At 32.3% G+C, this 14,053-nt stretch overlaps 1 protein-coding gene across 1 annotated transcript in view; it reads right to left on the bottom strand.

The window, feature by feature from the left end:
* Positions 1–14,053, bottom strand: part of LOC145678654 (uncharacterized) — a 354,696-nt gene that overhangs the window by 38,059 nt on the left and 302,584 nt on the right. Inside the window, exons 3-4 of the mRNA XM_081749032.1 lie at positions 12,334–12,395; positions 2,955–3,055 (exon numbers count right to left, since the gene is read on the bottom strand). Of these exons, the coding sequence (XP_081605158.1) occupies positions 2,955–3,055; positions 12,334–12,395 (163 nt within the window). The remainder of the gene's footprint in view (positions 1–2,954; positions 3,056–12,333; positions 12,396–14,053) is intronic.

Below are 14,053 nucleotides of genomic sequence, written 5' to 3'. Positions count from 1 at the left end.
CGTTTCATTTCTATCCTTATTTTTTGACTTAGAATTTGAGTCTCTGCCCTTAAAATTGTCGTATATCAGACCAAAGTAACCCATGATAAAAATTACCTCAATTGAATAATATTAAAGGATGCCCTAAGTGACGTCAATTTTATAATGCATTTATGAGGCAATGGTACCTTGTAAATTTGGAAAGACAATTGTATGTTAATAAATATATATTATAAAAGTAATAACTATTAAATGGTTAGACATACATTGAAAATAACGTCAGACGTGTGTTTGTAGTGAACAGCACCCCGAAACATGTCACATGACTCCTTTTTATGGAAAATTTAGACCTGAATCTAACATTGCGGACTTCAAAATGGCCACCAAGATGGTACTACAAAGTAATAGATATGGTTCTACCTTCATTAATCCCTATCCAAGATATAATATCACTCACTCTAGCCGTTCTAAACTTACAAGGTACTTTTGCCTCATATTATATACTGTAATTACATTGAAAACTTCATATTGCTTAGGAACAGCACTTCATAGTATTCAATTGAGCTAATTCTCTCTTATGGGTTACGCTGATCTGATATGAAACCATTTTAGGGAAGTGAGAGACAAAAAAACCTCGGAAGACGAAGAATAAGGATTATTTTAACGTTCCATTCGTTTCTAGGTTATATCAAACTGGATACACTGCACATAAATGGGATCCGAGCCACTAGTCTGGTTTTTCTACCAGGAATCTAACTCAAAATTATGAACATAGTCTTTCGTTATATTTTTGGGATAAAAACCCAAGATGATGATGTTAGCATGTAGGTACGCATGTACGTAACTCCATACGATAACTCGTGCTTGAATTCAACATTAGTAGAAAAGCGTGCAATTTAAGTTACAAAACAAAATTGCACATCAGTCCTCCTAGTTATTCTCGTGATTAGCTCACATGCATTCGGTGCATAATATCCTAGATTCAATTCTCGGTGGGAGAGTATTGAGCGCACTACAGTAATTAGAATTCCAGTTTAAACCCTAGGTTCCGTCGTTCTAATCGACTTGCTACTAACATAGGACGTAAATATATGAATATATGTATATATAAGTATATGCTATTACAGAAACCAAGATAAACACTTGCTACTAACAAAGGACATAAATACAAAACAATCAAATGAAAATAATACAGATCAATACAGATCAACTTGTGTGTTACGTGGCCATTTCTTCTTCTACATAAAGTAGCAAATAAACATGGACAGAAATAACTTAAGATATTCTTAATGAATTTGAACATTCATTGTACTTAATGCAGTAGCTTTGTTATAGGTGAAAAATAATGAAAGACGTGACCACGATATTTTGTATAAGTGGTTCCAGAATTCTTTTTCAGAATTAATAAAATTTTATACAATTCAATCTGACGATTGGGATTTCTTTCATTGTTTTGCTTTTGTTTAATGTGGCTTTATCTATTTTTTTTTCTAAATTCTAGATACACAACAAAGTTTCAATGGATATTACATTTTTATATAAATTTTAATTCATGCATGAAGTATACTTCAATACTGCTAAAAGTATAAGGGAAATCAGTAAAGAAAGAGTGTGATTTTGTGAAATAATTTCTTAGAATTCATACTACTCAATTACAAGCTTGCTTTTTATGAATGAATGGGAAATTTGTTTCAACAATTCGACATCTTATCAACTGAAGAATAAAAACAAATGAACAAAGCGTATTACAGACGCCAACAGCTTTGACCGTCATGCTGTTACAAAACATAAGCGAAAGTTGATATTTACCAGTAAATAGTACCGGAACATGTTGATAGTACCAGTAGATAGTAACTCAATTTCATTATCGTAATATGTTATTTTCTATTATTCTATTTTAATCTCGAAATTGATCTCGCAACATTAAGGATAGTTGAAAATCCTTTATGGGGATGATTACACGAACATAGTTTCATGAGTAAGCTTACACTTTGCCTTATTTCTACCGAATAATCACGTTTTACAATAACTGTACTTGCTCTTAAATTGTTCCACATATATCCCGCTTTCTAAAATTATATTATTATTATTATTATTATTATTATTATTATTATTATTATTATTATTATTATTATTATTATGAGGAGGAGGAGGAGGAGTACGGAGGCAAACAATTACTGAGAATGTAAATAAGCCTCCACGATTAAAATAACTCATGGGCATAGAGGCTTCCCCCTTCCCCCACCACATTCCTTGTTGCCAAATCATTTTGTGCTATGTGTTTATTTATTTATTTTTCTAAATTTTGTTTTGCTTTTCTATACACTACTTTTGTTACTTGAAACAGTTCACAGAATAAAAACTTGTGTTTGTAAATGAATGGTAAGTCCGTTTCATATTAGTTGGGGAAAAAAAATCATTCCTGCTCACGAATGGTAATAACTCAAATTTGCTTCTTATTACTTTAATTAAAATTTCATCAACTTAGAAGTCTGATGTACATTCAAATAGATATTTAATTGTACTATCTGCTGGAACCGGTAGCGTGATCCTGTAATACAGCTCTCTTGGAGGTGAGATAATGTGATGGGGAATGGTGCACCTGGCAACTGTACCGGGCTCAAGCCCTAGGTTGTGATTCTGAGTCAACATTCATAGCAGGTCCCATCCTTCATAACCTCGGTGTTGAAGCACACAAAACTCAAACTCCTGTACTTTCCATATCACAGATTCAATAAATTTAAAATAATCCTTATAGTAATTTTTAGCTGAAGGGAAAATTGGGAAAAGGAACATATTCTTCAATGCTCTCTCACAACGTAGCATCTGAGATAACGAAGCAGCTGAATAGACAACTTAATTCATTTTTTATGATATTTTTTCAGGGTTTGATTAATAATTAGTTTACATGGAATAGCAGTGATGACGAAAATAAATAAACATTCATATTTTTTTAAAAAAAATTACATACTCACCTCTGTGCTTAATCTGACAGCTGGTATACTTCCAGGGCCAGGAGGGGGAGGAGGAGGTGGAGGTGCAGGAAACGTAGGGGCCGAGTTGGTTGCTGCTTCATCTGAAAATTCGAAAAGAAAACTTATCAATATTTTTTGACATACTGGATGTACTATAATAAACACCTAAATTTATACTGATGCCATTAACACTTTTAAATTGAACTTAAATATTACGAACATGTACACCAATTTTCAGTATTTCAATGTAAATTTGCAACACGAATCGGAATACTTTACATGTTGTTCAGGGTTAGCTATAAGTAACTTGAAAAGAAAAGGAAAAAACAGTTGAAATGTATCGTTTATCAACTACAAAACTATAAAATTATTATAAAATCACATCTTACAACATACAATTCACGAACTACATTATAACTAGGTGTTTATGTCAATTAGTCACTATAACATTAGACAATTGAGAACTGAATAGTGTTAAATAACTTATGGTCCACGCTGTATAATCTTTTTCAATGAAACTCAATGTTGAAATGGAAATCAAATATTTAGACCCTAGAAATTGAAAGCACATTTTGATCAACGCAAAATTGAGAACTCACGTCAATTATACTTTTTTTTCTCTCTCTCTAAATGTCTAGAGACAAAAGGAAAAATTTTGAATACATGTATCGGAGAGGGATTGAAATTACCTTTCAATCCGAAAATTACAGAGGTAACAATAAATAAATAAAGATAACTTGGACATTGAAATCCTTTCAAGTTCGATTAAAACAATAAATCTAATTGCATTGTTCTCTGTAGTTAGTCTGTAAAACGTGATTTGCAATATTTTTTGGCTATTACTTATGCGATGAGCAATCTCTCTTAGCTTCCAATTTTTTTCCTTCCTTTTTTCTTTTTAATCAGTGATAGCAGACAACGTTTTAAGACTGAAGTCTGATCGGCACCAAACAGAACAGTAATAGAGGTTTTTATGGAGTTGTTTGTAGCCATCTATGGTGGGTCGAGGTAATCTACCTCGGAAGCCATTACAACTTCAGTTTCGTGTTGGACTTAATACTAGAAATCCTTGACCACTACAATACAAAGAGCGATCATACTTTTATTCCAGGCTTACTTTGCGCCGAGCGTAACGGATAGTAAGTGGCATAAACATAAAATAAGACAAACGATTAATGCATTAATTGTAAAACGCGTTAATAAAGGGGATGTTTTGATACATCCAATAGCACTATTAGAAAAAAATTCCAAAACATGTCAATTCAAGTTAGTTACATTTTTGCGTTGTACTAATCATGTTCAACATTAAGATTAATTTGCTATATCTCATGGGAAATCAAAGAAGATTCTTTTTTATATATGTTCATATATAGTTTTCCATGTACGGTACGTTCCCGTCATCACGACATGGTGCGTTCTCGGTTTGTGGATCGAGAAGAACGTCTTTAAATGTTAGCTGCGAATATATTGAATAAGCTAGTTAGATTAATTAGATTAAGATGTGTTTAAATTAATCAAAAGTAAAGCCCGAGTAGGAAAATACTTGACCAAGAGTTTTCACCTCGAGAATGGACTGAAACAAGGAGATACCTTGTCATAATTATTCAGCTTTGTTCTGAAATACGCTAAAAGGAAAATCACAGAAAATAACTGAGGCATACAGCTAAATGGCCCTCAAGATGACTTATGCTGATGTAAATCTGATAGGGGATGATCTGAGGACTAAGCCTGCAGGGACATGAGTTTAGAAGTAAACGCAGAAAAAATACATTGAAATTCGCCGTGACCCTTACACTGCAAACTGTGTACACGTAAAAATATAAAATAATTCTTTCGTCAAGATGGATACTTTAATATATCCAAGGTCAACATTAACAGACCAAAACCATACCCAAGAAGAAATTAAATGTCGATTGAAAGCAGGGAGTTGGTGTTATTACTCAGTTCAAACTATTTTATCTTCCCGAATTCTGTCGAATAATTTGAAGTTTAAAAAATGTAAAAAGACAATTATATCTATTGTGTTATATGAGTGCGAAACACGGTCACTTACTTTGAGGGAAGAACGCAGATTGAAAATATTTGAAAATAAAATCTTGAGGCATATATTCGGACTCAAGAGCGACAAGAATGCGGAATGCCGTAAACTCCATAAGGAACTGCATAATTTATACCGTTTACCTAACATTGTGAGGGTCATTAAGTGTAGAAGGTTCAAGTGGGTAGGTCATATACCAGAATGAAAGAAAATAGGAAAGCTTTCAAAATTGTGACTGGAAAACCAATCGGAGAAAGACTATTAGGAAGCCCTAGCAGATGGGAGGACAATATTAAGATGGATCTCGCAGAAATGGGGTAGAAAGAAGCTGATGGATACAGCTGGCTAAAGGACAGAAATCAATCGAGAGTTTTTGTGAAAGCAGGATCGAACCTTCAGGTTCCATAGCCCATAGAGTGAGTGAGTTCATATACAGTTATTCGTCGACTTACTACCATCCGCGCTTAGAACCAGTTGCAAAAGTTATAATAATTGTTAACGTACTATAATAATAATAATAATAATAATAATAATAATAATAATAATAATAATAATATAATAATATAAAACATATCAATAATGCAGAAACTTTACTGTTACTAAAATTACATAAATATACCCGTAATCAATCATACGAATAGGAAGGAAGTAACAAAAGCATGTTTGTGAATCATTTAAGTTGTTTAGTTCTTGATATTTCGTATTACTTTTTTCTGTACGAATTCTAATCATCGGCCGACGATCGATCCGAATGGTACTTTCTACTGTACTGTAGTAGAGTACCCCCTAATAGATTACGATCGGGCAGTTATACGATTAATTGTATGTTACATTATATATAAGGTCTAATAATCAGCGTTTTATTTAAGCGGTATCATATCGCAGTCTGCTACACAAAATCCCATAAATGCGACACAAAAGAAAACTTCTCAAAATGCAATGCATCTATGATCATAATTTATTACTGAAGCGGGGTATTTTTGCAAAAGAAAACAGTATATCACTGCTTTCCTTTATGACAAAGATTCTCTTCCCATTTTATATACTGTTAAAACTTAGTGATTAATTCCTTCGAAAAGCCGACGTTTCCCTTTAGGTGTCCGTTACGCTCTCAAAAACGCAATCTACTACGGACTACAAACCAAATTACTGAAAACTGGTCGTAAAATTAACGACAAAAACTTTATTTTCGATACTTTATCTGTGAAGAAAGTGCTTTAATAGACTATCGAAATCCAAGACCAGTGTTTACTTGTCGGAAACTAGATTACTAAAATAAGGGACTTCACCAGTACTCATTTCTGACCTTCGGTATTTTTCATATTTGTTTCATAGCATTAGACCAGAAATCTAATTTTATATAATATTATATATATATATATATATATATATATATATATATATATATATATATTATATACTCGTTTCACTACGTTCTCACATTTTATATTGAAATCAAAGAAAATTAGTGTTACGTTTAAACCTTTCTTTAAATAAAAAAAATGGCAACACGAGCTGAATCAGATTAGAAGTTGGTTACAATTAGGAAATGAACATTTGTGTGAAATTAAGATATTTTGCTTTTATCGTAAAAGTGAAGGTTCACTTCGTGGACTGTGTAATTCTAATTTCCCGTTTCTTGAAGTCATAAGGAAATCAAATTTTAATAAAAAAAAAAATAAATATTACATATGTACACACTCAAAAACAGCTATTAACACAACAATCTGTAAAATATCGAAGTTTAACTTTTTAAAAATATAATAATTGCTACTACTTTTCTTTCCTTACTTTGTTCCTCATTATCATACTTATTTGCGATAAATAAAAATGTTCATAAAGAATAAAATAAATAACTAAATAACTAAATAATAATAATAATAATAATAATAATAATAATAATAATAATAATAATAATAATAATAATAATAATAAGTTTTCCTTCACTGCTGAAATTGCAATACAAAATTTCGATGCTAATTTAAATTTGTATCAGAGTTTGTTAAATAAAAACAAACTCTAAAAAACGCAAATATATATATATATATATAAATATACGTATAAACCAACATGAGTATAGCCTACCGAAAGTTCATCGGAACATACTGTATGAAAGCATTCTCAAATCGATAGCGAAATGTCCGATGAAAGTTGGGCAAAAATAAGAACGTTTGTTTTAAGTTAAAATTCCATTAATGTAATAGCGGATATGGAATGTGTGCCAGTTCTCACTTCCTGATCTATCATTTTTTCATTCCTAGGAATAGAAAATTTTATCAATTTCGGGTTATAGCTCCGAAATGATTCATTTCTTCATTCACGTTGATATATAAGTTTATTTCATGATTTTCGTGTGTAATTTTACTTTCTAGAATTATTTTTCCATTAATTCAGGTAAGGTTGAAGATTTTTCAAGTACCTTTTTAATATTAAAAAATTACAAATTGTGAAAGAAAATGTTTTTTGATTCTACTGTTAGACCTACAGTGTGTGAGGCAACTTTTTTAAAATTAATATTTTTTTTTTTTTTTAAATATTACATTTCAGTTTTCATGTTAGTATTTATCTTGGGGCCTACTGTATGCGTGGAAAATGACATGAAATCTTTCAGTTTTACGTCGCACGATTATGCCGGCTAGGCTAAAGAAGACCGTGATGATGAGAAATGAATGTAATAGTGGAATGAATAAAGTGGGAAGAAACGGGAGAAACTCGAGAAAACCCATCCACATGGTGTTTGTCCACCACAAAGTCCACTTGGCGCGGGATGGGATCGAACCAGGAACCACTACACACCAGAGATGAACGCTCTACCACTGACCACCGCGCCCGTGCCATATGCGTGGAATTAAGCTTCCTACTGTCTCTCTCAAATCAGTGGTGCAACGTACAAGATCACATGCCTCATTGGGACAGGTCTATTCGGCACTGTCTCTGGCATAGGCATGTCCAACTATTGTTTTGGTAATTTATACATCATGGAACTGTTAATTTCAAGAAGTCCTAAAGAATTTGTGAGGAGCTGAAAACAGTGTTGGGTCTAAACATCTTAAAGTTTCTTCCGACACTTCAAAAAAAAATATTATATATATATATATATATATATATATATATATATATATATATATATATTCTATTCTTTGAAATAGAATTGGCTCGTCTCTGCAGAGGTAACTATTTCCCATCCTTTCAAGTGTTTAATAACCTTCTTAACAGAACAATAGACCATTTTAAAGTTGTATTACTAAATACAATAAAATTTTAGATATATTATCGTATAGTATGTAGTTACTCGCATTTATTTATTTGTACATCTTCTCAAAGAAGAAACTCAAATATGGTGCTTAAAAATATTATTTTGTTTTATATGTCTTTGTTAAACAGCATTTCTTTTTCTCATTGGTTTTTGTTAATTTCAAATACGACATGGGAAATCTAAGCACATTTTTCTCACCTGTAAAACTATTCCAGTATCATACTTCATTAAATACGAGTGTTGAGTGAGCGAAAAACGTAATTAATATGGTGTGAACTGTCACATAAACTATACCATTCACATAAACATTTCTTCTTTAAATATGCAATAAGTTTTCCTTCATTATAACATCTAAGTTTCAAGATAGAAATGTAATTTACTTTAAGAAAACTTACGAATATTTGGTTAATTGTTTTACATCTCTAGACGGGAGTCTCAAGCACCATCTTTCTGTTACTGCATCAAGTAATGACTTCATTTATTTTTCATCATTATCTACCAGACACTAAGGAAAGTTTTCCTTGAAATTTATTCCAATTAAAGGAAAGAAACAATAAAACTCGCTACGCTAATGCTGGTGGAACGAGTAGAGACTATTTCTTTTTTGATGCAACATGAGCGAAAACCTTTTCATTCCTTTTGCAATGGATACGCGATACATCAAACAATATTTCCAGCATCATTAATTTCCGGTAGATTCCAATGGAATGTATGATATATGTATCTTATGATGGTTATGTTTTATACTGACCTAAAAGATTATAGCGTAAGAGAGCCGGAAGGGGGGGGGAATCTTGTCAATTTTGCTTACATTTTTGAACGAAAAAGACTTCAAAAATAATTTATAAAAGATAGAGAATGTAAGGAGCGCATCCGTATGGAAAAAAAATGTAAAACATACTGGTCTATGATTTCTCCACCTACCAGCCATACTATTTGGAATCAAAAACATAACTTTTGTAACTTTGCAGTTTCGTTGATACCGGAATTGGAATCTTATGAAGGTTACCTCTATTATTATAAAGTTTCAATTCCATGGAACCTAACCAAAAGTGCACAAGATGGAGCAAGGTGTGGGAAAAATCGAACAGATTTTTTTTTTTTTTTTTCAATTTTATAACTAATTGCTTAATACGGAGAAAATCTGTAGTTGTAAAGTGCGAGAAAGCGATTTAGCTACGTGTAGACAAATCTAGTAAATAAGCTAGATATTGACGAGAAAGTGATTCAGCTAGTCTTAGCGAGAATGTAATTTAGCTGTCTCGACTTTGTGAAGAGTCACTTAGGGGCAACTTCGGGATCTTATAATGAAACTACTATAATATGAATCAATCATTCCGGGTGCAAGAAAACTATCAAACTAAGTAACCTTCTAGAAAAAAAAAAATTAAACGAGAGTTGAAGTAGCGAGGTCGAGTAAGTACAGAACTTCAGTGAATTTCCTGAGTTTCCTAGATCAGAAACCAGAGAATTGCTGGAATATATATATATGAATTTATTATGGAATATAATCAGGAGTAAAAGTGAGGGAAAACGTCCCCCTTCACCCCAGTTCCAGAAAATATATGTGGCGTCCCCCCACTTTCTAAACAAATTACAATGGACAAAGATATGCACGCGTGACTTCATGCGTCCCCCTACCTTTTCACATCCACTTTTACCCCTGAATATAATATCCTTCAGTGATGAACAACAGAGTATCTTTTGTAAAGCACACATAAATGGGCGTAATAATAAATTGATCGTTCTACCCTACATCTTCTAGCTTAGTAGCCTTATTAACAATATTAGAAAAAGTGAACTATAACCTATCTAAATTCAGAGAAAATATAATAAAGCAATGCTCCTTTTTATTTTAACGAGAAAACAGAGCAAACGAAACTACTACTATAAAGTAAGTTAACGATGACATATTTTCTAATATCTTTTTCCAAAATAATAGCAGCTGATTTCATTGAAAGCACATATTAAAAACTTAAGTTTAAAAAAACAGTAACAATTTCTTTTGTTTCCACCCGTTTATTCACCATAATTTTACAGATAAATTAATCTCCATAAATAAAAATGTCGTGCCTGAGTGAATGACTACTGACTGCAAGGTATTACTAAGAAAGGATTTTTGGAAATTCAACGAGATAAGGGGGAGGGGAATAGAGGTGGCATTATTATATTAAAATGTCCATATCTCAAACTCTACAGGTTAAAGATATGAAATTAGGTATTTGGACCTCATTTAAAATAATGAGGCATGTGTTTCAGCATTTCTTTAGACATGATCTAGAAAAGAAAAGAGGGTGAGAAGAAAAACGGCGTTGTTTACAATTTATTATGAAAGTCCATAACTCAGAACCTCTTACGGTTAGAGATATAAAATTTGATATTTGGATTTCGTTTAAAATAGTAAGACACGTCTTTCAGCATTTTTTTAAACATTTGATGTAAAAAGGGAAGAAAACTGAGTGGATATAGGGTAAACGGTGAGAATGCAATTACTATAATATGTCCATATTATAATAAAATTACCATATCTCGGAATTCCTTATCGTTAGAGATGAAATTTGATGTCGGGACTTCATTTAAAATAATTTAACACTTATTTCTGCGTTCTTTTAATACTTGCCCTCTGAGAAGAAAACAGGTGAGGATTGCAATTATTGTAAAATGGCCACATCTATGAAATTTGGTGTTTGGGCTTTTGAACAAAAATTATTAAAACGAGTGTTTCAGCGCTTCTAGATGTTTGACCTAGAATGGAAGAAAACGGGGTGAGAACACTAAGGTGTGGGAGGATAACATACCATTACCACCTGCAACACTACCGAAACCGGAAGTGGTAGAAATTTACTACTTGAGGGTTCAATACTTATTTCCATAGAGCAAAAGCAGTATGATATATTAAAAAGTAGTTTTCTACATTCGATTCAGCGAGCATCTAAAGAACGAGTTTTTGACAAGAACGAGATCTCTATTTGTTCAAACAGGTAGTAGTGGAAATCTACTATTTTCGATTACAACACTGGTCGCATAGTGCATAAAACGGAAATAGATAGCAACAAATAGTGTTTTTATATGAACTGACTACCGGAAGAACAGGTTTCACCTCTGAATTTATTTCTCTATACCAACCGGAAGTGATATATCGATTAGGACTTCCGGATTGAATATTAAGCGAAAGCAGAGAGAGAGAGAGAGAGAGAGAGCAAGTAATATCGATTGATATATATATATATATATATATATATATATATATATATATATATATATATATATATATATATATATATATATATATACCTTTTGATATCGATTCAATGTCCGGGAAACAGAATATATCTTTGATCTTATTTCTCTATTGCAACTAGAAGTTATGGATGTACTGCTTCAAGTTTGAGTATTAGATTTGCATAGTTTGAAAGTTTACCGTAGTTTCACACTATGAAAACGAAAGTAGCTTGTTTATAAAGATATAGACGAAATCAAAGGAGACTGAAATTTGTTCCTTCATTCTGTGTTGATAGGACTAGGTGTAACACGTGCAAAGGAACAATTCACATTTCCCTTGTCCCATTCCTTTAAAAGGTGTAAATATATTGCAATTCTGATCAAGAAATGTTTAGTGTCTATAGTACTTATGACATCCTGGCGTCCAAAAAATATGGGACTTGCATATTACTACTTGCATTGACTTCCGAAACACCATTGGTTTAATTGTTCCGTGAATACATCGTCCGCTCATTTTAGTTTCTGAATGCACAAACTGTGATTTTTTATTATTATTATTATTTAATGAAATAATCAAAGAAAAAAAACAAAACAGGAATAGTATATGCATACAGTTATAAAATGTATGAAATGCTAGGACAGACAGGTTCATTGAACTTGGATTGAGCATGACTACTGTTTGCAATGACCAGAAAATTGGCGTCAGATTCAGATTCCTTTAAGTATACCATGAATTCTCACTTCTAAGTTTCTGCATAGAAAATGTGGAATGTCTTTTTTTTCTCTCTCTCTTTTCTTTGCCGTCGACTACAGTATGTAGGTAGAACGAAAAAAGAGAAAGGGAAAAATGTGTAGATTCTTACCTCCTACAGTTGGCCCAGGGCCAGGGCTGCCACCACCTCCTGACATCTGACTGGATTGCCGTCTGCAAAAGAACACAGAAAGGAAGAATTATAAACAGAAATAAACTTTTCTTATTTTTATTTATTTATTTTTTTAAATGCAGATTTGCACCATTCATTCCTGCTAATCTTAACCATATCATTTCAAATTGTTGACGCAGTTTCTTTCACATTTGCGTCTATGTTATATCACTGTACAACATGGAATCAAAAAGACTGCATTATTTAGTCCGATGAAGCATATATATCTTGTATATACAAATGTAGTTGTTACACTTATTTGTTTGGAGTATAACGCTTTTTCGTAACATTAAAGGCTATGATTCCAGCAGTTAAAGTGGGATCTGCACCAATATAAGCTCTTATCACGAATCAAACGCTTGCCCTTCTGCACTTATCTTTCACAAGGAAACCCTCATTTGCATTTATGTACGTACAACATTTTCATCTATATAATGCAACAGGAGTGATCATAAATTTTATGTAAGTAAAACACACAACATATGTGAATTACTTTGTCTTGCATATAAATACTACCACTACTCAAAATAAATTTATATGACTAAGAAAAAAATGGAACATGGATTTAGAAAAGTCCACGGTGGAGAGAAAGATGTACGTAAACAACATGACAATCGGGTGGAAATAGTCAGAATAAGTTTTAGTAATTACATTTCTCAAGGGAGGCTCTAATAACTGGAGCATTCGAAAGAAGGTTAGAGTTAATCCAGTTAACGGGAAAAATGAAACGAACTCTAAGTTTTACGTCCCACAATTATGCCAGCTAGGCTAAAGGAGACGATGATGAGAAACGAATGAAATGGTGGAATGAAGAAAGTGAGAGGAAACGGGAGAATCTCAAGAAAACCCACGCACACGGTGTTTGTCCACTACAAAGCTCACTTGGCATGAGCTGGGATCGAACTAAGGACCCCATGCACAAGAAGTGAACGCTCAACCAGTGATCCACCGCGACCCCAATTCAATAAACGGAAGTATTCAGGGAGATGTACTGTACAAAATCAAAGGGGGTTAATACCTATCTTATTCGCAAAACTCTACTTCCGCCACGCGCGCCAGCAATTTGTTAAGAAGTTAGATTGATTGATTGATTTTTGAGTTTTACGTCCCGTTCAGCAGCGAGGCTATATGAGACGTGGACCTACTGATTAACGTGGAATCCGAACCACATGAGCTCCCGCCGGGAATCGAACCCGGGTCTCCCGATTTAAGAAGTTAGAGAATGAAATCAAAGTGTTCAATAAATTGCGGGTTGGTTAGATATATTTCTAATTAAATTATGTATTTTATAAAATTAATATTATTTCATTAAATTCTTAAATATATCTCGTCTTAATTATAGGATGATTCTTATATCGTGCATTTAAAAAATCGCCCCTGAGATACAATCTGGTAATACAACAAAGTATTAAGTTATTTAAAAAGAACATTATTTATAGATATCTTAGTGATTAGTAAGATGTACAGCATACAGTAGAAAAGGATGGAATAAATTCTATATCTTACAACAAAAAGTATTAATAAATAATAATAATAATAATAATAATAATAATAATAATAATAATAATAATAATAATAAAAACTGACTTGTTTAATATGGCAGCCTTCTTATTTTGGTTTAGATCAATTGGATAAAAAAATATACAAATTCTATGAATTA

The sequence above is a fragment of the Thermobia domestica genome, chromosome 1 (assembly GCF_964235325.1).
Source record: "Thermobia domestica chromosome 1, izTheDome1.hap1.1, whole genome shotgun sequence".
Lineage (NCBI taxonomy): Eukaryota > Metazoa > Arthropoda > Insecta > Zygentoma > Lepismatidae > Thermobia > Thermobia domestica.
Note: the sequence above shows the minus strand (reverse complement) of the source record. Positions and strands in the feature narration are given on the sequence as shown.